Source organism: Colletotrichum lupini, chromosome 5 (genome assembly GCF_023278565.1).
Source record: "Colletotrichum lupini chromosome 5, complete sequence".
Taxonomy (NCBI): domain Eukaryota; kingdom Fungi; phylum Ascomycota; class Sordariomycetes; order Glomerellales; family Glomerellaceae; genus Colletotrichum; species Colletotrichum lupini.
The window spans coordinates 1,719,112-1,742,495 of NC_064678.1; the positions used below are offsets into that span (position 1 = coordinate 1,719,112).

General features: G+C 46.9%; 7 protein-coding genes across 7 annotated transcripts; 1 reads left to right on the plus strand and 6 right to left on the minus strand.

The window, feature by feature from the left end:
• Window positions 1-1,771: 1,771 nt before the first annotated feature.
• Window positions 1,772-5,549, minus strand: CLUP02_09908 (glycosyl hydrolase family 38 domain-containing protein; the record flags this gene model as incomplete). Its single annotated transcript, XM_049288884.1, has 7 exons — window positions 1,772-2,402; window positions 2,470-3,224; window positions 3,284-3,706; window positions 3,802-3,940; window positions 4,032-4,360; window positions 4,445-5,333; window positions 5,398-5,549. The coding sequence occupies 7 exons, from the start codon at window positions 5,547-5,549 to the stop codon at window positions 1,772-1,774; spliced, it is 3,318 nt and encodes a 1,105-aa protein (XP_049146028.1).
• A 993-nt stretch (window positions 5,550-6,542) lies between these two features.
• CLUP02_09909 (major facilitator superfamily transporter) lies at window positions 6,543-8,492 on the minus strand (the record flags this gene model as incomplete). Its single annotated transcript, XM_049288885.1, has 6 exons — window positions 6,543-7,238; window positions 7,304-7,383; window positions 7,444-7,742; window positions 7,819-8,042; window positions 8,107-8,160; window positions 8,208-8,492. 6 exons carry the CDS (start codon window positions 8,490-8,492, stop codon window positions 6,543-6,545), a joined length of 1,638 nt encoding a protein of 545 aa, XP_049146029.1.
• A 1,047-nt stretch (window positions 8,493-9,539) lies between these two features.
• On the plus strand, window positions 9,540-12,708 carry CLUP02_09910 (uncharacterized protein; the record flags this gene model as incomplete). The annotated part of the gene is made up of 4 exons (XM_049288886.1): window positions 9,540-9,982; window positions 10,039-10,249; window positions 10,306-10,699; window positions 10,760-12,708. 4 exons carry the CDS (start codon window positions 9,540-9,542, stop codon window positions 12,706-12,708), a joined length of 2,997 nt encoding a protein of 998 aa, XP_049146030.1.
• Window positions 12,709-12,893: 185 nt separating this feature from the next.
• Window positions 12,894-14,823, minus strand: CLUP02_09911 (myo-inositol transporter; the record flags this gene model as incomplete). The annotated part of the gene is made up of 5 exons (XM_049288887.1): window positions 12,894-13,364; window positions 13,443-13,633; window positions 13,714-14,149; window positions 14,242-14,537; window positions 14,625-14,823. 5 exons carry the CDS (start codon window positions 14,821-14,823, stop codon window positions 12,894-12,896), a joined length of 1,593 nt encoding a protein of 530 aa, XP_049146031.1.
• A 524-nt stretch (window positions 14,824-15,347) lies between these two features.
• Window positions 15,348-16,391, minus strand: CLUP02_09912 (uncharacterized protein; the record flags this gene model as incomplete). The annotated part of the gene is made up of 7 exons (XM_049288888.1): window positions 15,348-15,380; window positions 15,452-15,598; window positions 15,675-15,770; window positions 15,839-15,871; window positions 15,921-16,048; window positions 16,078-16,243; window positions 16,299-16,391. The coding sequence occupies 7 exons, from the start codon at window positions 16,389-16,391 to the stop codon at window positions 15,348-15,350; spliced, it is 696 nt and encodes a 231-aa protein (XP_049146032.1).
• Window positions 16,392-17,911: 1,520 nt separating this feature from the next.
• On the minus strand, window positions 17,912-18,196 carry CLUP02_09913 (uncharacterized protein; the record flags this gene model as incomplete). Its single annotated transcript, XM_049288889.1, has 1 exon — window positions 17,912-18,196. A coding segment is annotated over one exon (285 nt), but the record flags the coding sequence as incomplete, so codon positions are not given.
• Window positions 18,197-20,635: 2,439 nt separating this feature from the next.
• On the minus strand, window positions 20,636-20,863 carry CLUP02_09914 (uncharacterized protein; the record flags this gene model as incomplete). The annotated part of the gene is made up of 1 exon (XM_049288890.1): window positions 20,636-20,863. A coding segment is annotated over one exon (228 nt), but the record flags the coding sequence as incomplete, so codon positions are not given.
• Window positions 20,864-23,384: the final 2,521 nt, after the last annotated feature.

The window sequence follows — 23,384 nt, forward strand, 5'->3', positions numbered from 1 at the left end:
TTTCTCGCAGCGGGCGCGGGAGAGTGAGAGAAGAAAAGACAGGAGAGAGAGAGAGAGAGAGAGGAGGCTGATTTCATCACCTCAGTGACTTCCAGCTTCTGACACGCCGGGGGGAACGGCTGATGAGATATCAATGGGATCTAGGTACTCTGTAGTCTTACGAACCTGACTGATGGGCGTTGGTTCAACGTTGTTTGCTTGTTTGCTTGTTTGTTGCGATGCAGATGTATTGTGGTGTGGTCCCGCTCCTGTTCCAACGCCGTTCCAACCGCTAAAGTGACGGATGCGGTGGTTGGACTTCCGCAACCGCCTGCTGGGGTCACACCTTGGCCGGGGTCATATGCTGTTGGTCACAACTTGTCACCGATTTCATTTCCAGTAGTGGGTTTTGACGATAACGAGGGAAGCGAGTGCTCAAGTTGAGCACCCGACCAACACTGAGGCGCAGACGAACCAACCCGTGAATTGTAACTCCCACCTTCCAACAAACACTTCGCAACTCTTGCCCTGTTGAGTCTCGTTCAAGGCGCTTCCAAGTTCCAACTGACAGGTACCTTGTTGTCTCTGAAAGCCAGGCTTCATCGTCGCTGGCGGGATCCTGTACTGGCCATTGCCTTGCTAACAAGCTTCATGTTACAGGTTAAGTTGATGGAGTTGTCAACTTCAACTTGAACTTCGACATCTGACGACTACTCTATGCCACAATACTGACGAGTAAATTAATTAACAAACAACCCCAACTAAATTCTTCAAGCACCTACCCGCGTCCCACCGTCGATTCGGGGGTGGACGTGACACAGCATGGCCATGGCCGCCTGTGGCCCCTGGGCTGACGATTCCACGCCGCAATCCGCGCCCACGGCTTCGGGTCCGGGTCTTCGCAGTAGGCCTAGGCCTTGCTCTAGCTCTAGCTCTAGGTCTACGGATACCTACCGCTAAGTAGGTGCCAGGTCCCCGTGCCACACACCCGGGCCGCACCACCGCCTTGTTTCAACTCCCTCTGCACCCTACTTTACGTCTTTCTACTGTAACAAACAAACATGCAAGTGTTCAAGGTTTGCCCACCATGCAGCCTCTTGGCGTAAGCTTCTCTGGCCTGCCTCAAGTGGGGTTTCTTCGATTTACTCTTTCTTCCAGGCAGGCTGTACACCTTGACCTCTGCAGCCTTCATCACGACTTTCTGCATTTCTCCAATATTCTTCATCCAACATCTACTTTCTCATGAATGAGTTACCATCCCACGCTGGGTCTCATCGTCTGCCGTGCGGAAGCTCACGTATATGGCATACAACCACATCATCAGCCAATGCTGGGCTTTTGGGGTGCAACTACATCACCGCCGCACTTGCTTGGCCTTCGCAATACTCATATATCCTAATCAAACAGCCACTTCATCTCATTCGTTAAGACTCGAGTAATTTACACCCTCACCGTCCGAGGCCTACCAAGAGCGCCAGAACACAATCCATACGAGCCCAACCATTCGTTGCCCAGCTTCGGAATCACACCGTACTCTTGAGCCACCCACCTGAAGGCCAGCATACCTAACCTCGAGGCCAATCTTGATGGGCAGAAACAAGCATCCATCTCCAACTCATATTGCCTGCATTGCTCTCTCAAATAGAGGGCTCTACAGCTCAGATGCTCTCACCGGCAGTGAGCACGGCGAATGACCCAACGCATCAACATGTGATTCAGGGAATGACCTCAAATGACACAGAAGACAGTAATATTCTCAAGAGGTCTATCGCAACATCTACCTACACCTCATCTAATACACCAACTGAACTCGATACGTCTGCAGTTGAAACGGCCCAAGGTCAACCTCGAACCCGCCATCCTCAACACGAACCTCCTCCTCGTCGTCCTCCAGCAAATTCGTCTTATACGCGCTCTTCACAGCCCACTTCGTCGCCACCCTCCCTCGCCCGCGTCCCCCCAAACTCTCATACACCCGCACAATCACGCTGCGCCCACCACGAACAGGTAACTCGCCATCCCCAACATCCTCATCATCCTCGCCGCGCTTTACCGTATCCAGCACCAGATTCTCATCCCCTGTCAACGCAACCGGGAACCCTCCAGCACTACCTCCCGCCTCCAACAAAGGGGAACCCGCAGACGCAGAGACGACCTTGAGCGGATTATTAAACTCATACGCCGCCCTCACAGTCTCCGGCCCCAACGGACCCCGGTGAGGCAAAATCGCCCACCGGATCGTGTGCCGCCCCATGTCGGCGTTATCATCAGGCGCCTTGGACGACCGCAGGAGCGACAGCCTCATCGTGCTGCCGACGGTCGCGAAGCCGTATTTGCTGTCATTGAGGATCGACACGCCGTACCCGTACTCCGAGAGGTCCGCGTACTTGTGGCAGCAGACTTCGAACTTGGCCATGTCCCAGCTATCGTACCTGTAGTCAGCAAACACGTTCCACCATCGAGCTCTACGTCGCAAAGAGGACGACTTACGACGTGTTGTAGTGCGTCGGCCGCCGAATAACCCCAAACTGCGTATCGTACGACGCTTCATGATGCCGCACATCGACCGGGAACTCAACCTTGAGAAACTTCATCGTCTCATGCCAGTCGACTTCCGCAGTACACTCCACGCCCACACCGGCCGCACTCGCGCTCTCATCAACCACCGCAGCAAGACTAATCACCGTCCTCACAGAACTGACCTCACTAATCCGCGTCTCCGTAACAACGCTCACCCTCAAAGGCGACGCCTCCAGCACACTCGTCCGCCCGCCGCGCACCTCCTCCCGCGTCTCGAGGTGGAACACCTCCACGTCCCACGCCTGCCAGTAAATCGGCTTATCGTCAAAAATGACAAACTGGCTCGCCCTGCCGCTGCCGGGGGCTAGAACCTCGCGGTTGGCGGCGCGGCGGTCGAGGAGGGAGGTGATTGTGCCGGATTCGACTGTTACTGTAAAGTGGCTGTTTTCGAGGACGAAGATGCCTTCAGAGACTTCTTGAACTGTTACGAGGGGCTTGTTGGTTTCTGCTTGGGTGATTTCTCGGGTGGCGATGAGGGTTCCGGTGCCGTTGGCGATGAAGTCTTTGCCGTTGGTGGTGAGGATCTCTTTTCGAGGCCATCCTAGAGTGTTGAGGGCTACCAGTCTCTCGGATTCGCTTGGGGTCTCGCTGATGTCGTCGATCTTGAGAACGCTGTAAATGTCTCTCAACAGCGTGCTGCCGATGCTGAAAACATTCGCATAAACCTGCACACCCGTAAGCCACTCTCTCCGCCGCTCATACAAAGAACAACAAGCAGACTTACCTTATCCGAATCATCATAGCACATCCCAATAGCGGTCCCAGGAAGGCAATCGTGAAACTGACAAAGCAGCACCCCCTCCCACATCTCATCCAACTCCTTCTTGGGGTACCTATACCCCCTATCCTCCACAGACGCAATCGTCGCCAACAGCTCCACATCCCTTAAAAGAATCTCCGCCTTTCTGTTATTCAGCTTCGTCTGCGCCTGCGTGGTGTACACCCCGCGATGCAGCTCAAAGTACAGCTCGCCGTGCCACGTGGGGAACGTATGCGCCTTCTTCTCGAGGCGGTCAAAGACGTCGTCTGGGGTGCCGCCGGAGTGGACGCGCGGGAGGAGGCCCGTTGTGTCGGCGAGGCCGCGGAGGCGGCGGAGGGATTGGAGTTGGGGACGGGTGGGGCCGCCGCCGCCGTCGCCTTTGCCGAACTGTGGTATTGGGTTAGCATACGTGGGGTAGAGTGATTGCTGTGAGAAGGGGCTCTTCTATCGAGGATGATGAGTTTGAGGAAGATGGGACTTACGACTAGAAGAGAGGTGTGGTCTTGGTCTAGAGACTTGTGCTGCGTCATACTGCGCTTCACATCACCAAACGTCGCGTTGGCGCAGTATGTCTTTGCGGGTGGCATGTGACAAATAACCTGGCTCCCATCAAGAGCAACCCTGCGACAACAGCCATCAGCATCAAACCCGCTTTCACAAGTTTCCACTCTGCCTAGAGTACATCAGTATCGACTGCCAAGGACCGACATACCAGTTAAACGTAGTATGAGGAAACTCATTCATATTGTTAAAGCAAATCTTCTGCGTCAGGAACCGGTTCATCCCGGCCTGCCGACACAGCTGCGGCATCTGGCTCGACTGGCCAAAGGTATCCGGCAGCCAGCACGTCGTCGAGCGCCGGCCGAAGTTACTCTCGAAGAAGCGCTGGCCAAAGAGGAACTGCCGGATCAGGGACTCGCCGCTCGGGATGTTGGTGTCGTGCTCGACCCAGCAGCCGCCGATGGGGTGGAACTGGCCGGCTGCGACTTTGGACTTGACGCGGGTCCAGGCGTGGGGGTAGAATTGCTTGAGCCATTTGAACTTTGGCAAGTACGTTAGTTAACCATCACAAAGAGGAGAAGGACGAGCGAGAGACGAGCAAGTGAACAGAGACGAAACACACACCTGCTGAGCCTGCGAGCAGGCAAAGTTCAGCTCGGGATACCGATCCATCAAATCGCATTGGTTCAACCACGACCTCGCAACCTTGCGCTTCGTCTCCTCCCAAGGCCACAACCAGCACGTATCAATATGACAATGCCCGATAGCGTACACACTCGCCCCCTTTCCACCGCTGTCGACATCAAACACCTTTGCCGAGTCGACATCAGGCCCCAAATACTCCTCCGCAATCTTCCTGCTCGCCACGATCGAGGTCCGATCACCGACCCGGAAGGTGTTAATGATCCTCGTCGCAACGTTCAGCGCCTCGTGCTGCTCCCAGGAGTCCTCGGGAAACTCCTCCGCCGCCTGGTGGATAACGGTGATATCCGCATGCAACGCCCTGGCCTGCAAATCCACGCCTACAATCTCGGCTTTCGTCAATGTGAAGATCTTGTTCGGGTCGGGAGGTTGAATCGCGTCCCCGTTGGCGTTATTCTTGAAAATCGGCTCGCCCGCCGCGTTGGTCAGCATCCCATTACACGCCATCTCCAGATAAAAGACATGCTCCTCCCCGTCCTTGAACTCCCGGGGCAGAATCCACTCTATACGCTCGCCGCGGCCCGTGAGGCCTTGCAGGGGCTCGCCGGTCGAGGTCCAGACTGTTGCCTCGTTGCTGCAGTCCCAGTGGAGTTCGAGGTGGTCCATCTGCCGCATGTCCTCTGGGATCGTGACGCGGACGCGGAACCAGTGCGTTGACCAGGACGGACCGAATGCGTCGCCTACTTTGGAGGGAGTGTAGTCGTTTGAGGAGGCTGTTGCGTCGGCGAAGGGGGGGCGGGTGAGGCCTGGGCTGTGCCATACTGAGAGGGCGATGACTGAGGGGTCGGAGCGGACTGCGAAGTGCATCATGCTGTGGACGGACTGCTCAGCATTCCTCACAGAATGATGCGAGTTTGTTGAGGGAGTAGACTCACGAGAGCAGATTGACCTTCTCCCATTGTCCTGGCGAGTAGAAGTTCGCCGTGCGGTCTCTGTACAGCTTGTTGGCTCTCTTCCCGACGGGGACAGGTGCCCGTAGCGGGTAAGAGGACGGCCCGCGGCCACCATGTCCATCTAGACCACACATTATGAAGGGCTGTTCTGGTGATGGACTCTAAGCTGATTCTACCCGTCGAATCTGGTGAACTCCCACGCCCAAGTGTGGAAATCCAGCAGCAAGCGTCTGTCGTGGTAAAAAAGAAGCTAACCACAACATGGAACACACAGCTTTCTTACAGACAACAAGAAATGCTGCCTCTCGGTGGCTTCTCCGCATCATCGGCCGACAACCGGCCGATTCCCTCATTCAACTGACTCCATCTTCTCCCCGACTGGCTGGGGATTTCGGTGCCGAGGACAAACCCCCCCCCCACGCGGGGAACAAACTTGGCATAGGGAGAACAACCGGCAATCTTGACCGGAGATTTGCGGTTCTGCCGGCGGGATATCTCAAAGTTGGAGTCTTGGAGAAGGACGCGGCCTCCTCGGGTAAGAACCGTCCCAGGCGTCGAGGACCCGAATCGGGCTGGCTGCTTGCTCGTTTGCTTGTTCATAAGACAGGGGACTCGTAATTGCCCCGCTTCCAACAACGGGGTTTGGCTTTTAGCATCATAGGTTGGGTCCAATGAAGTGGATGGCATGGGGTTCAGAGCTGGGGGACGTTGTCGGAATTGTGGAATCTGGGGGAGGGGCTTGCTGGGAGAATCTGGGATAATTAAGCTAGACTGGGGTCCTGGTCGGGAGAATGAGGGGGTAGATTGCAACGTTGCGACGATCCCTGTTGGTACATCTCCACAACAGTGTACAACTGTTCCTTTTCCTTTCACAAGCATTTGTGTACTTTGTGTTGGCTCCTTACTGTGCTTGTGTGCCACTCTCACAAGCTTTTGCCAAGTCATGGCCAAGGATCTGGTCATTCTGGTCTCTCTCTTGGTTGCGGAAGTATTGCACTGAGTTCAAGCAACGCTCACTACTTGATGACTGTGAGCTACAATAGTAGATACCTAGCAGACTGAGTCTAGAACAATTAAAAGTAGTCCTAGTGACCTGCGCAATATCCCATGTCTCTACGGCCCAGAATCTACCACAATTGACAGAAGGACAATAGACAGTCCACGTGTCTGAACCAGACCCTCAGTAGTTGTATCTGAAGTTGACATCCTCCTACAACACAGTTAGCAACGTGAACACTGCAAAAACCATCAAAACGTAAACTTGCCTTGTCCGTCATGTCCTCAAATGCATGAGAATGCGCCGTGTCAGCAACAGCCTCCCCACGCGCAATCTTACCATCCCGCAACTTATTCTGCCAAACATAATACGTCCGCAACGCAAAAAGCACAACCTCCAACAACACAAAGCACCCCAGAATGATCGCCAGCGCCAAAAAGTACCGCGGCGCATCCTTGGCGCGGAACACCTGCGGACCAATCGAGTTGCCCACGGCCCAAAAGATGAAGTTGCTCGTGATCACGACGCCCTTCTTGGTCTGCCCGGCCACGTTGCGCGTGACGAGCGAGAGCGCGAGGCCGCTGCACGCCCAGAAGGAGATCATGATGTAGTAGGCGAGGAGCAGGCCGACTTTCTTGCTGTGCTCGAAGGGGACGGTGAGGAGGACGACGGTGCCGGCGATGGTGGGGACGACGGCGGCCATCATGGCCAAGATTGTCTGCTTGAACCGTCTGTCGATCCAGGAGGCTGTGAGCATGGTGATGATTTGGAGGATGCCTGTTACGCTTTGGAGGAGCTGGGTTTCCCAGGTGGAGAAACCAAAGGACTGGGCAAGTGTTAGTTTTCATGTCTACTGTAAGCTTATCATGCTTTTGGCAGATGGTTGGTTACCTTGATGATGATGTTTGCGAATGCGCCGAGACCTCCAGACGGGAGGGTGGTCAAGAGCTGAATGAGAGCGAAGCCATACACTTTGGGAAGCCAATCAGTCTACTATCCCATGGGGTAGGACATAATGAGGCCTTCCTCACCTTGGGGATCCTTGAACGCAGCAAAGACCTGCTCCTTGCGCCACTTGCGGTTCTGCAACCCGGTACGGTTGGACCGCACGCGCTCCACCATGAGCTTCTTGTCCTCCTCGCTGAAGCAGTGCGCCTTCATCGGCGAATCGGGCATCCACCACATGACGAAGGCGCCCCAGAAAACGGTGATGATGCCGTAGGTCATGAACAGAGCTTGCCACGATCGGATGGGCGACGAGGCGGGAATGAAGGAGAAGCCAAAGGCCAGGAGACCGCCGATGATCTGCTGGAGGCCGTTCATCATGTACCTGCGTGTAATAGGGGAATCAGTTTCATGTACACCTGCAACCCATTGTTTAATCGCGATCGGAATCGTTTGCATACCAGTAGATGGCGGTTGAGGCCTGCTCCTCACGCTTGTACCACATGGAGGTGAGCAGGACGAAGGTCGGTTGGCAGACTGCCTCGAATCCACCTAAGAAGCCACGGACGATGACCAGACCGACGAAGTTGTGGCATGCCGCGTGGAGGCTGAGCGTCACCCCCCACATGATGATGTTGAACGAGAGCCATTTCGCAATCGGGATCTTTTGGATGATGTAGTTTTCCTGGCAAGTCGCACGTAAGGTCAGGGCATTGTTTGTCTTCAAAAGGTGAGGGGAAAAGCCATACGGGATACTCAACGCAAAGAATGACGAGGTAAATGATGGTCGTCAACCACGAGTACTGGCTCAATCAGCATAAATTGTGACACTGTGAAGCGACAATTGTACCTGTTGGCCCACAAGACCTGTGTCAGGAATGATGCCCATGATGGACGCGAACGACATTGTCCCCTTGTCCAGCGACTGCATAAAATAGGTGAAGACCATGACACTCAACACCCGCTTGTCAATCATCCCCTTCAGCCTCTTGTTTGTCTCAGCATCGATTTCGACAATCGCCTCGCCGGCGTACTTGGCAACCTCATTGTCGACCTTGTCGTAGTTTGTCCGCTGCTTGCCCTCGGCCACATCCTCGACCACATGGGGCGCCTCAACGATGTCGGCTTTGCTCATTGTGGATGACGGCTCTTCGACACAGAGGCTCCTATTCTGAAATCTGACGTTGGAGGCTCTGCGTCGCACAAAAATAGGCTCGAGAGGCTTGCTTGGCGCGTCCGACAGCCAAGAGACTTTCAAGGAAGGAAAAAGGATGAAGGGGGCGCCCTTTTATCTGGGGGTGGTCAGACCATCTTGAGCTTCCCAAGCTTGGATCAACACCAGCCCGGCAAACCCATAGTCTTGGTACGGCCGGGGGTGCCCATCCACATCCCGTACGTACTTTACGTATGTTGGGACAGAGACCACGCGACCTTGGGCATATGCGCACGACTCATCCAGCCATAGGTCCGAAAACCTCGTGGGCCGCTATGCCGCTTGAGGGGTGGTTAACCGCGATAATCGTTACATTTTTCTTATTTCTGTCTGGCTCCTTGTCGTGTTTCGGTCACCCCCTCGGCTATTCGACACCGTACTTTGCCGATGATCATTCCATAAAAACCTGGAGAAAGGGCTCCATTGAGGATTTGCGGAGGCGGGGGTAAGGACCGGGGTGGCGTGCGGGGGAACGAGTCCGGACCGGACACCGGGCCAAGGGTCAGGATGGTGTGGCTAACTAGATGTGGTCTATTGTGCGGAGAAGCTGTTGTTGTCTTTCGGGAGGGGTAACAACAGTCTGAACAAATTCTTCTCTTGCTTGAATGTTGACTTTGCATAACTTGCCTACCCGTACAGGTCAGGAGTATGGCTTTGGAGACGCAAACACACGGCGGATACTTCGGCATATCGTCTCAATGGACTCGTAAATACGGAGCAGAGGCTCTGTAGTAATACAGGTAGCCCGGTCCGGAGATGCCAAGGCGGTAGCGGGGTGGGATCATATGTTCCGCAGCGGAACTCTACATGATCACTTGGCAGCCTTTCATTGAAGGAGCCGACCTCGGCCGGCAATCACCCGGTGCGTGGATACTTGGGGAGGAGAAGTTGAAGATGGCTCGAACTCAACATTATCCCACGCAAAACCTCACTATTCCTCGCAAAAACAGACTTTCATGACACACCGCAATGTTTGAAAAAGCCATTGTGACGTTTTCGTCACCCAAAGCCGCCGCGGCCTTTGACTTGGTCGGCTCAACCATCCTGGTAGATGAGTCGGATTTGATCGGCATCCGCATCGCAGCGCAGAACCTCGCGCAGGACTTTGGTCGAGTCACACAGTCTGAACAGAGCGTCGTCCAGATCGTTCAGGGCACCCAGGTTGATGTCGCCTTGGGATCTGCCGCTGCCATCATTATCGGATCAATCGGAACCAGCTCTATACTCCAGCGGCTGGAACAGGATAGAAAGCTCAGTTTTGACGAGATCCGAGGGAAATGGGAGTCCTTTTCCACCCATGTAATCGACCAACCCTTGCCGGGCGTGCAGAAAGCCCTCGTCATTGCCGGGAGCGACAAGCGAGGGGCGATCTTCGGCGCCTACACCCTCTCTGAACAAATCGGAGTCTCTCCGTATGATTTCACTTCAAGTCGTGTTCCGCTCTTCTGTTAACATCCAGTGAACGTAGGTGGTATTACTGGGCCGATGTCCCCCCCAAGCATCATGCAGCTATCTACGCACTACCAGAGCCGACATACCATGGTGAACCAAGCATTCGCTTCCGCGGCATCTTCATCAACGACGAAGCTCCCGCCCTGACTGGCTGGGTCAGAGCCAATTTCGGGAGCTACAACTCTGAATTCTACAAGAAGGTCTTTGAACTACTTCTGAGACTCAAGGTACACGCCTAATCTGACATGAAAGAGAATAACTCCAGAACTGACTCTTCCTCCAGGCCAACTTCCTCTGGCCGGCAATGTGGCCAGGCTACCCCAACCCGGGCGCCTCATTCTTTACAGATGACCCCCTTAACCCCAAGCTTGCCGAAGACTACGGAATCGCCGTCTCAACGTCCCATCACGAGCCTATGCAGAGGATGTCCAATGAGTGGTTCGCAGACAACCCGGACGGCAGCTGGAACTGGCTCACCAACAAGGAGAAGATCGCCGCCTTCTTTGATGAGGGAGTCAAGAGGGCAGTGGGCCGCGAGTCGTACTTCACCCTTGGCATGCGCGGCGAGTATGACAGAAAGATGAAGACGGATGACCCGGCTGCTGTGGTAAGGGATGTGATCAAGACGCAGCGAGCTCTTATTAAGCAAGTTCATGGGAGAGAAGATGCTGTACCACGTGAGTGATGATCCCTGAATCAAGCGAGGCGTGGGCGACTGACTTGGAATTGTGAACTAGAGCTTTTGGCCTTGTACAAAGAAGTGCAGGAGCAGTATGAGGAGGGAAATCTTGATGTACCCGATGATGTCACCCTTCTATTCGCCGACGACAACTTTGGCAGTATCAGGCGTCTTCCATCCGGAGTGGAGGGGGATAGAAAAGGGGGCGCAGGTGTACGCAACTCTGCCCATGCTCGTGCCTCCGTACCTTACAAGACGATACTGACAAAGGCAGATATACTACCATTTCGAGTATGTGGGAGTTCCACGAAGCTACAAGTGGATCAACAGCAACTCTCTGGTTCGTCATGGCCCATGATTGCAAAGATACAATTAGTTAACACAAGGAAACAGGGGAAAACCTGGCATCAGCTACAAGAAGCCCACAGACGCAATGCAAAGCAAATCTGGGTGTTCAACGTTGGTGACATTAAGCCGATGGAAGTACCGCTCACATTCGCAATGACGTTGGCCTGGGACATCAACTCTATCGGCGCCAGCGACTTTGCAAACTTCTACCAGAAAATGGCAGAGACAAACTTTGGAAAAGATCAGTCGGAAGAAATCGCGTCAGTATGGCATGAATACGATAGACTCTCCGCACTAAGAAGACACGAACACATTGAACCGACAACCTTTTCCTTGATCCACTACAACGAGGCGGAAGACGTCGTACACCGCTGGGATTCGCTCCTTCAGTCAGCCGAGGCGATCTACAATCAGACCCCAGAGAATCAGAAGGCAGCTATCTTCGAAACCGTTCTGCACCCAGTCAAAGCATCAACAATCTTCACCAAACTCCAAGTGACCCTAGGCCGGAACAGACTCTACGCCCGCCAGCGCCGCAACGTCGCCAACAAACTCGCCCGCGACATTCTCGACCTCTTTGATGCAGATTACGCCCTCTCAGAAGAGTTCCACGCTCTGTTGGACGGCAAGTGGGACCAAATCATGAGCCAGACGCACTACGGCTATGAGGAGACGTGGCACGCGCCGTACCGCGACATGATCAGCGGCTTGTGCTACGTCCAGCGTCGGCAGCGCTCGAATCCAATCATGGGACAGATGGGGGTCGCTGTTGAAGGCCACGAGGGCGTGCGGCCGGGTAGAACGAATGAGGAATCTGATCGGACGCATCCTAGTCGGCGGGACTTGATTCCTGGAGTGACGTTGGGACTTATGAGCCGGTATGGGCCGGTGAAGAGGTGGTTTGATATTTACAGCCGCGGACCTCAGGTAACGCATTGGAAGACTGCTGTTCCGTATGACTGGATCAAGCTCTCGACTTCGTCGGGCACGCTTGATCCTGATAGAGAGGATGCGAGGATTGAGGTTACGATTGATTGGGATCAGGTACCAGATGACTTTGACGAAGAGGTGTTGATCGATATTCGATCCGATGAAGGCGACGTTGAGCAGATCCACCTGCCCATCACTGGCAGACACATCCCCAGATCATTCAAGGAAGGGTTTGTCGAGGGTGACGGGTACATCTCCATCCCAGCGGCGCATCAATCACTCCGAGGTCTCAGAGCACTGCCGGAGTGCGGCAGAACCCCAGAGGGAGCGATCGTCCTTGCCCCAGGCGCGGAGAGCGCTGAGACCACGTCCAAGTTTTACGTCTTCTCGCAGACAGCGAGCCCGTCCCTGTTGTTATACTTCAACATGACGCTCGACCTAGATCCGGTAGACCCGATGTCTTACGACTTGCAGGTTGATGGCGGACCCGTACAGACTCATCGACTGTCGTCGAAGACCAATGATCTCCCTGACGGTTGGTTTTATGCCGTGCAGGACTGTGCTTGGTTACGGAAGCATGATCTAGGCGATAATGAGCTTGGAGTTGGGGAGCACAGCGTAACAATCCGTTTCAAGCACTCGAACTTGATTTTCGAAAAGCTCGTTGTTGATCTTGGCGGAGTGCGAGAGAGTTACCTTGGACCGCCCCTGAGCGTCTTCATTTCCTAAAACATGGAGGTGGAAGTTTGCTAGAGACTGCTGGCGAAGATTTATTGTCTTGTACATCATCACAATGACCGTCAACTCAAAGTTTCTGATAGATTTATTAATCATGCCTCATTATGCAATCGTCGCTTGGCTGTACGCAACAATACGCTCAATGAAGAGGCTAGACCTTTCTTTCTAAGAATGATTTAAGCCGAACCCGCCCCCATCTTGCGAAGTCTTTGCAACTCATTCGCCTTCTTGACGCCAAACCCAGTAGAGAAGATCTGCCTGACCTCCTCGAGCGGCAAGCCGTTGGCCTCGGGATAACAGAAGACGACAAACACCCATCCAAAGAAGCAGATTGCCGCGTAGAAACCAAACGCACCGCTAGGCGTCATACCCTTCATCATGGACAGGAAAGTAGATGCGATGATGATATTGCAGCCCCAGCAAGTGACTGTGTTCATCATGGTGCCGAGGGCACGGACCTCGAGAGGCAGGAGCTCAGTGCCGACCCAGGCGATGGTGGCGACACCGCCGGCGAAGCAGGCGACGTAGACGATGATAGTCACGAGGACGAGAATGCCGGCCCAGTTTACTGAGGCGGTCTGAAGCGTGAGATCGGGTGAGACTGGGATCCAGTGGAAGGCGATGGCGGCAACAACCATGCTAATGGACTGGAGGGGGAGTGGTTAGCTTTTAAGCGATCACAGACTTGCTGAGAAGCCCTGCGTTTTGATACGAGAGAGACTTACCATTCCGGCGACCGTGACGAGGAGAATGCGACGTCGGCCGAGTTTATCTATGATGAACAGGTTGACCAGCGAAAAGACAAAGTTGGTGCCACCGACGACGATGGACACAGCGACTGGCTTGTCGAACCCAACGAGCCCGAAAATTTTCGCGCAATAATACATAAGCGAGTTAAAACCGCTAAGCTGACTTACTAAGCGATGTCAGTCCCTATTCATAAAGTTGCCCTTTTCCCGGTATTCGTATGGAGAACGCAGACCCGAGAAAACTTACTGGCCATGATAGCGCACGCGGTAACAAGGGCGCGGAAGTTGGCAGGCACAACATGCAACTCCTTGAAGCGGTCCCACAGCGAGCCAGACGTAGCCTGTGCCTCCACCTCGACCACCCACGTCATGTGTCCGATCTTGGCGTTGACCTGTTCTTCCGTCGCATGAGGGTAGACACGCTTGATGACGCGCGTGGCCTCCTCGAGCTTTCCGTGAGAGATGAGCTGTCGGGGCGACTCAGGGCACATTGGCAGAAGGAAAGCGAGGATAATGGGCGGGACGCCGCCGATGGCGACCATGTAGCGCCATCCGTGAGGAAGTTCGGTAAAGCCTGCACCGAAAGCGTAGGAGATGAGTTGCCCGAGAGTTACGCTCATGTTGTCGAATGCGATCATGCGGCCGCGGTGTTTGGCAGGGGCGAGTTCGCCAATGTAGAGAGGCTATTGTGCAGTTAGTTAGATATCGAAGCCCATCGATGACTGCAACCTGGAACGAGCTGCTAACAAGAAAAGGGAGCTTCATGGTAGCTTACGATAATCATAGCCGCAGAACCGACTCCCAACCCGACAATGAAGCGTCCGACGGTCATTTGCGCCACAGAGAACGCAGCAGCTTGAATGATTGTACCGACGAGGAAGAGAACGCAGCCGATATAGATGCCGAGCTTTCGCCCGTATCTATCGGCCGGAAGACCAGCGATCACGGCACCGATCAACGCGCCACCAGATGTAATGGACGTGATCAACTCCTGTTCGTGCGAATCCAATTCGTGTCCGAGATCGCTTTTGAGACTGACGAGAACGGCCGAGATCACACCGGTGTCGTAACCTATTCATCACGCAATTCGATTAGTAAAGCTATTCGCTTCCCGTAGGTTTGATCGATCCTTGCAGCTCGGGCTGGGGAGCGGCTCACCAAACAAGAAACCGCCCATGGCGACGGTGAAGGTGATCAGCCACACCGCCTTAGACGGCTCGGTATCCTCAATAGAATCGTCAAAGTCAACGTGCTGCGTCTGCTCGACGTGAGATGTAGTTCCATCGAGCTTCATCTTATCGAGAGAAGCTTCCCTCGATAGAGCCTTGCTCTCGGAGTCGGGCGTGGTTTGCGACATTGTCGAGCAACTGCAAGTTCGAGCCGACCTCGATAGAGAAGATAAGCAACAGCACTTCAATGGAAGCAAAAGCTTAAAGATTGATCGATAGAGGGAGTTGGATCGGATGAGGGCTGAGGCCGGTTGGGGAAACTCAAAGAGGAGGCTGGGCTGCAGAAATTCAGACGAGAAAAAGAGAACAGACTTAGTAGTTATATAGAAAACGAGTCAACGACTCTATCTTGCCGACGGAAGGCTACTAGGAATTGTAAGGGGATTGCAAGCAAGTAGACACGCGCCAAGGTGGAGTCGCGGGCTTAAATTGCCCAAAAGAGTCGTGGTATGAGGAGAAGCTTCGACGGCACGCGCTTTTTTTTCTTCGTTTGAACCCCCGAGTTCAGCCCAGTCATTGAATCAGACGGAAACCGGCACAGCGTCTCTTAGTCTATGTTTTCCCCGTGAAACTTTCAGCTAGCCTAGCCTTACTACCTTGGGACGTATACCGAGTCCATGGTAGAAACACAACAGACACAATCAGTGCCCCCTTATTTCCCATCGCGCGGGATTCTCTCAAACACCTGATCAGTGTTGAGCGTGTGTATCCGCAGCGTACGTCGAGATGATTGCGGGGGTCGGTTGTCTGGGGTACCTCCGGGTGCGGGATACGCGGGGAATCCCTCAGCAGACCATCCCCAATGCAGTAAAAAAGCCCCGCGGGTATCACTTTAACGTGTTTATGCAGGGGTGATTGAGTACTAGTTTCTCTTGGTCCTGATTTCCGGCCGACCTTGGTCTTCTGTCAGCGTTGTTTCCGTGAGTTATCTCATGTTTGGTGTTGCAGTCGGTTCAAGGGAGAGCCATCATCATGGTACCGTCCGGTGGTTTTGTTGATTTCTAGGGAACATCTCACTTCCGCCCACGAGTCTCGTTACAGTGAATAGTATGACCGCCGTATTTCCAGAACATTCCTCAGAAGATTCACAGAGTCACGAGGCCCTCCGATCGACGAAGACCACACAGTTTACTGCCGGTGTACCCCAGGTCCGCAGGCGTGTCTAAGCTGGTTCTTCTAAGAATGATGTCATTGTAAATATTGCAGATAAAACAATACCCCAGACGAAGAACATGCTGTCGGTCGAAAGTTGGAATGTTCTGATGGGGCCCAGTGGGAAGCCCCAGGCTCGGATGGCGTACTCCTCTTCTCCCCCGGGTTTTTGACGCAAGTTACTCCACGGGGTGAACTCCGCTACCAATACTCATTATCAATCTTGACACTTCGATTGGATTGTGCGCAGCCGAATAGTGCCGGGACGGCCAGTAGTGTATCCGTACGGATACTGCGTAGAAAGTAGAGACGCTTTAGCCCGCGGGTTCGAGCCGTCGGTAGATGAGCAGAGGGGATGGTGGAGTGAAGGTTGCTCGCAGCCCAGCCTTGAAGTTCCTAGCCAATTGCAGCTGGCTCCACTGACTCAGGCACTCGCATGTGTGGGATTGACCCCCTCAAAGAGGGAACATATCCCGCGGGATTTGTACATGGTGTGGACACCAATAGCCAAAGCTTGTTCCACATTCCTCCACGCGGCCGGCATGATGACCAACGGAGCGGTAGGGATTGATCACTGATGAAGAGTCGCGAATATGTATTTCCCAAGCTGCTGACTATGATTCAGCTCGGATTCAGCGCAAGGCTTGAACGTCGCGGGACTAGAGCCTCAAGCGCCCAGTCCGATCTCCGCCTGTCATGTTTCGAAACCGGCATGTCAAAGTGGATTTTGTGACCAAATTGGTGCCCGCGGATTATGAAAACGTGGGGAAGTACCACGTTTTGCATCCCCAGTATTGATGAGATGCGTGTTGACGTAGGCAGCTACCAGCAATAGCATTCTTGATCCGTTCCTCTTCGTCGCTAGGTGACTTGCGAGTGAAAATGCTGAGAAGTCGCCGGGCAGCATTCACTTTTCCTGCGAGAGCAGCAGATATCCGAGGCCATCTCTCCCATCGCGCTCATCCCGCTTGATGCCAAGTCCACAGCGTCTTCTCGGACTTCCGCAACCCCTACTTGAATGACTCTTGCCCTTGAAGAAGTTAGGAAGAAGTTCATGTAGATGGCTAGACATGCAGGTCCCGCGGCGGGTCTGCGTTACTTAACACCGGGTTGAGGTGTGTGTGGCACTGCATGGTCCCTTCGAGTGAACCTACGCGCAAGCATGGCTCATATCACCATGGTTGTTCTAGGTGAGATGTGTTAAAATCGGGATCTAACGGAATTGGAAATCGTATTTCTGTTTCCTTGAAAGTCCAATTGGGAAATAAATTCGCGAAATACACCTAGTGACGAAGACTACGTGTAGCATGGCCTCACATAGTCAAAAGCTGAATTCGGCAAGTAAAAGGCGAGGATATGAAGCGATGGCTTATAATAATTCATTGAGGTGCGCTGTATTGAAAATGACAGAAAGCCTAAATTTCAACACTTGGCACATCGGGCTTTACTCGATAGGTTCCGCATGAGTGTGGATAGTCCATTGAGAAACGTGCCAAAATTCGTCGCGTCCAAATGATATGTGAGCACAAGTAGTGTATCAAGAGGAGTTCTTCATTTCTCAAAACATCTATCATTGTCTTTCAAAGTCGCAAGTAACGCTGTTGGTATCCCTATTATAGGGTAGTTAGTTCGAACCGTAGTTAACGAAGAGATTAATTGAACTATATAAATATCTGCGTAATAAGTATAAAAAGGAGGTTCTAACCGTAGGTTAGGCTAGCTATAATAATCGTAAATAGGGCCCCTAATTAGCCCCTATATAGTTAGCTATATACTACGGTTAAATTAGACTTTTAATTTAATACTAACTTTCTTTTTTTTTTATTAATTTAACTATTATAGTTAGAAATATAATTTAACCTCGGGCCCGTTTACTAAGTCGTCTCCCTTTCCCCTTTTTCTCTACTCTTTTTATATAACCTATCCCTCTATTTATATAATAGCTTTTTTATTATTTATAAATTACTCTAATCCCTTATTTAATACTACTTTTATAAGAGCGTTTATAAGGTTATTTTTATTATTAATCTAACGGATTTTAAATATCTTATACCTTTTATACGGTTACTTAAGGGCTATAATATTAATTATAAACCTCTTTTTTTTTATCGTTCCTAATTTAATAAAGTATTTATATAGCGAATAGGAATTAGTATAAATAACCGTTAGAATAGGTAGAAAGCTAATTCGATTAGTAATCTTCCTTAGCGTTATTAAAATTGCGTAAAAGAGGTTAATACTATTAACTATACTATATACTTCTAATACTAATATACTTCTCGTTACCCGCTTATTTTTAATTAATAAATAATAAATTATATTACTATATATAGTAAATTTGCTCTTACTTATACTCTTATTAACTAAGATAATAATATACCCTAATTATAAAATAAGGTCGTTATTATTCGTAAATAACTTATTAATAAAAACGTAAAGCTTACTAATTATAAAGTTAATTAAGTAATAAATAGGACCTCGATTAAAATTCGTTTATTATTACTTAAGCTGCTTATTAAGTACCTTAACGTTTTATTTAGTTAGATCTATAACTTACGCTACCTTAGCGTAGTTAAAAGTTATTTTAAGCTAATAAATACTTATAATATATACCCCTCGCGCGAGCTTAGCTTTATACCGCTTCTTAATATTAGTTATATTTAAATTAACGAGGTTAATCTTCTTATTCTACCCCTTTTATTAAAAGATAATAGTTTCCTTTTTAATTATAAAAATCCCGCTATTAAATACTAAGGGGGTATTTATTATAAGGACCTCTTTTAGCTTCGCTACGAAGCCCGCTTTTTAAAGCTCCTTATCCTCCTTTTTTATAAAATTAATATTAAATAGGCTTAATATATCGTTAGTTTATATTCTAACGATCCTAAATTAGTCGCTTTTATACTCTATAACTAATAAGTACGGGTCGTATATAGAGGTAACTATTAATAATTAATTAATATAAAAATCGTAATAAGTAGCCTACTAATAAGTGCCCGATTTTACGAGCCTATATAATAACTTAAGCACTTTAATAATTATACCTTCTAGGTACTTACTAGCCATTTCCTTTAGTAAATAGGCTAGGATTCTCTTTATAAGCCCTATAGCTAATTAGGTATAGGCCTAGGTAATATTACGGCTCTAAATCTTATATCCCTTTTTCTATAGCGATACTATTAATACTATTATTAATCGTTAGCTATAGCGCTATATAGTAAGTAATTATATAAATAGCGTTACCTTTTTAATATTACCGTACCCCTAAATTACGTATCTAGACTTCTCGTACAGCTAAGGTATTCCTTTCTTTTTAATTTTACGAACTATTCGTAATTTAAATATATAGAGGCTTATATGTTTTTCTAAGTTATATAGGATAAATCGATAGACCCCTCGATTATAAAGAGTATCTACTTTAATAAGATCTAATCCCTTATACGGCTTTTTAAAAGTTATAATTATACTTTTTTTACGTAGTTTAACTACTAGCTCGAAATCGGCTTTCTTTTTTATTATATAAAAAGTATTAATTACCTCGTCGCTAGTAATAAATTGCCGTATTAGGGCTTGTTATCGTAGTCTTTTATAACGTCTTATTAGTAATATTAGTACTCTTTTAGCAATTTCCTCTTCCTTATCGTTTATTAATATTATTATAATAATTTTATTAAGGATAATTTCCTATACCTCTACTGCGGGTTATATAGTTTCCCCTAGCTCTTCTTCTTCTTATAAGTTAAAAATTACCTCGTTAAGATCTATATAGTACGGTTTAATTATTATAATTAATACTTCGAGTAGCTAGTTACGATTTCTCGTAACTATATAAGAGCGCTCGTTAATAGAAATTAACTTATATAGCCTAGCTTATTATTAAGTAATTTCGCGCTATATTTATATATCTAAATTTAGTAATATATCTAAATTATCCCTTATATTAGGCCTATTGCGCGTAATAATTACTTTATTAACTTATTTCTTTATATTTACCTCGTATAGTACTTATATTACTTTTTTAATTACTTAGGCTCGTTAGCTTATATTTAGTAATAATAGCGAGGCTAAGGTCGTTTTTAAATATATTCTAAATACTAATAGCGTTAGTATAAGTCCGTTAGGCCTTATAATATCGTTATAATATTTAAGTACTATTTAGAGGTATTTATCGTCAGTAAAATCCGGATTTTCCTTTTTAATAATTCTAAACGCCCTTTTTAACTACTAATATACCCTCTTTACCTTTTTAATACTATAGTGCGCTTTAATAAGTACGACTTTTAGCTATATACTATAAGCTATCGTATTATCCCTAAATTCTATTAATTTAAAGCTAGTATTAGTATTAGTTTTAATACTATCTAGCGGTCCTTAGTATATATCGATCTAGCTTTTTCGCAGGGCTACTTATATTATTTTTACTTATAAATCCCAGAGGAATTGCCCTACTTAGAAGGATATAGCTACGTCGATTATATATAGTACTAGCCGACTATTTAAATAGAAAATATTAATAACGATTTCCTAGTTAAAGTTAAGCTTATTACGTAATTTAAACTTAAATTTGCGTAGGCTTTATATATTTATTTAGTATTAATAATATACTTTTATTAACTACTCTAGCGCCCCTATTTTAATATTATTATTACTTAATTACTTTAGGAAGTTATATAGCCTCGTAACTAATAAGTACCTAAATCTCTAATATAATCTTCTAAGCTCACTTTCTATTAAATAATTAATTAACTTCGTATTATTAATAAGCTTTATAAACGCATGCCCCTATCGTTATTCGACTATTTTAAAATACTTACTACTAAAGATTCTATTCTTTATATTATTAAATATAATACCTAGTCGATTTATATCTTTTAGATATAAGAAAAATAGGGTATTAATAAGTAAAATATAAAAAGTTATCGTTCTAAAGTATATTTCTACTTCTACTATACTTAGAGCGATAATTTCTTTACCTAGGCTAAAACTAATCTTTATAATACCCGCCGTTAATATATTAAGTATTACTAGCGCAATTTCTTATAGTACTTAAAATCACCCTTTTCCTCTAGTTAACTATTACGATACCCTAGTATTTAAAATAATCCTATAGAAATCGTCTAGGCCGTACTTTTTATTTATATAGAATACTTATATAAGCTTAGTATTTAAAAAATCTAAGTAATATAAAAAAGACCCCTTTAGCTACCCCTAGATTTACTTAATACTATATTCCTTTTTTTTGAATATTAAAAGAGATAGCGTCTTTTCTTTAATCGTTAAGAAAATAGGCTTTAGCCCTATTAAATTCGCCCTTTTAGCTATTTCTATATCTATTATCTAAGGGACCTTCCCTTACTATTTATAAATAAAAGCCTACTTATTAAGAGCTTTTATTACCCTCTATTCGTTTAGCCTCGTATATCCTTTAGAAACTAACGGGGTAAAAAAAGAGTAGTTAATATTATCGATTTCGTTATAATCTAATTCGTTAATATAGGGGGTAAGATCTTTTTTATTTTTTAAATCTTTTATAAGGGGTATATACTTTAAGCCGCTATTTTAACTATTATTACTAAGTTCTGTACCCCCGGATTTACCCTTATATATAATAAAGAATTAGTTAAATTAATAAGGGCTAGTTTTACTATTTATTACCCTCGACTTTTTATATTATTCGTATAGTTTAATACGCTCTTCTTTAGAGTAGTTACTTAATTAATATCTATCCTTTTTATAAATATAGTATTACCTCTTCTATTACCCTACTTATAAATTAAATCTCTACTTATTTAATAAATCTAGGCCTCTTTACTAATAATTACCATATTTAACCTCTTTTCCTTTTTTATTATACGTTTAATTAACTTAATATTACTAATAAGGGCCGTCGTATACTTAGAGGTAAGTTTAGTATAGCATTCTTACCTTAATATTAAAGCTAGATTTTAGCCTCGAATAGAGCGTCTCGTAGTTTTCGGGTACTTAGTATAGGGTTATTTTTACCTCTAGTATACGCTAAATTGCGGTATAAAAATATCTAACTTTCTACTTATTTATCCCCTTATTTAGCTAGGTTTTTACTAGTTTATCGATTCGATTAATAAGCTTTTTAAGGATCTTTATTTACAATTTACTCTCTATTATCTTAGTTATAAATACGAAAGAAATCGCTCGTAGCTTAGATAAGAGCTCTAGGTTCTTATTATAAGTCTCGAAGCAGCTTCGGATTACGTTAATTATACTAAAAAAGTCGTTTTAATTAAAACTACGTACCGCTTCGTAATAATAATTAGAGGCTTTGCTTATAAATACGATATTAATTACTAAATAGTACTAGTATTCCCTAATTCCGACTTTTTTATAATAATTATAAAATATCGTTAGGGTTTTTTATAAAACCTTATACTTCCCCTTAGAGTATAATTTCTCTTTTAAGAGGATCTTTTTAAAGTTTATAAATTACCTCGTATTTACTACTAGATTTTTAGTATTTATATACGATCCTTACGTCTTTACGTATTATTAATAACTTTGGGTTATTTACCTCCTTTTTTATGAGCTAATCGGTACTAAATTTCGCATTAATAACAATAATAAATTATAAATCAAAATAGGTAGAATTATTAATTATCGTACTTCTAGTACTATATTTTACCCCAGTATATCCTTTTATAACGATAGATTTCTATTAGTAATTATAAGGAGGAAATCTAGGTTATTTACCCTTTTTTTAAATTCGTTAAAGCGATTATACGCTCTATTAACCTAGGCCTAGTTCTATAATACGAATTCCTCCTTTATAATTATTATTATTAGTATTTCGTATAGCTCTTATAATTATAATTACGCTAATAATACCCCTCGCCCGTAAAAAAATCTATTAATTATTTTTGCAATTCCTAAGTTTACGCTTACGAACTATTCGTTTAGTTAGTAACTAAGGTTATTTATAATCTCGTAAAATAATGGTTACCCCTATAGCCCCTTTTTCTTATAAACCTTAGTTAAATAAATTAATACCGCGTTAATTTACTTACTATTAAGCTAATCTACGATTCTATATATTTACGTCCCTTAATAATCCGGGTTAATATTTACCTATTTATAAAGGATTAGGATTCTATTTAGGATCGGGTTTCGTCCTCTTTTTCCTTACCCTAATTCGCTAAGGGTCGTGCTTTAGTTTATATCTATATTAATAGTTACTAGCGTATTTAATTTTAATAGGGATATATTTAATCCGCACGCTAGTTATAGTAAATCCGTACTTTTATTACTTAACGAATTTATCGGGGTTTAGGAAATTCTCGCTTTCTTTTACTATCTCGCTATTACTCTCGTTTCTATTATTTTTAGTAATTACTACTACCCTTTTAAATTACTCACTATCGTACTTACTAAGATCCTCTTTTTTATTTAATATAAAAGGGTAGGTTTTAATAGTTCTTTTTTATAATAATAGCAGTAAACGTTTATATTACTATAAAAAGATATAGTAATTAGTCTTAGGATCTTTATTAGTTACTAATTTCCGCTA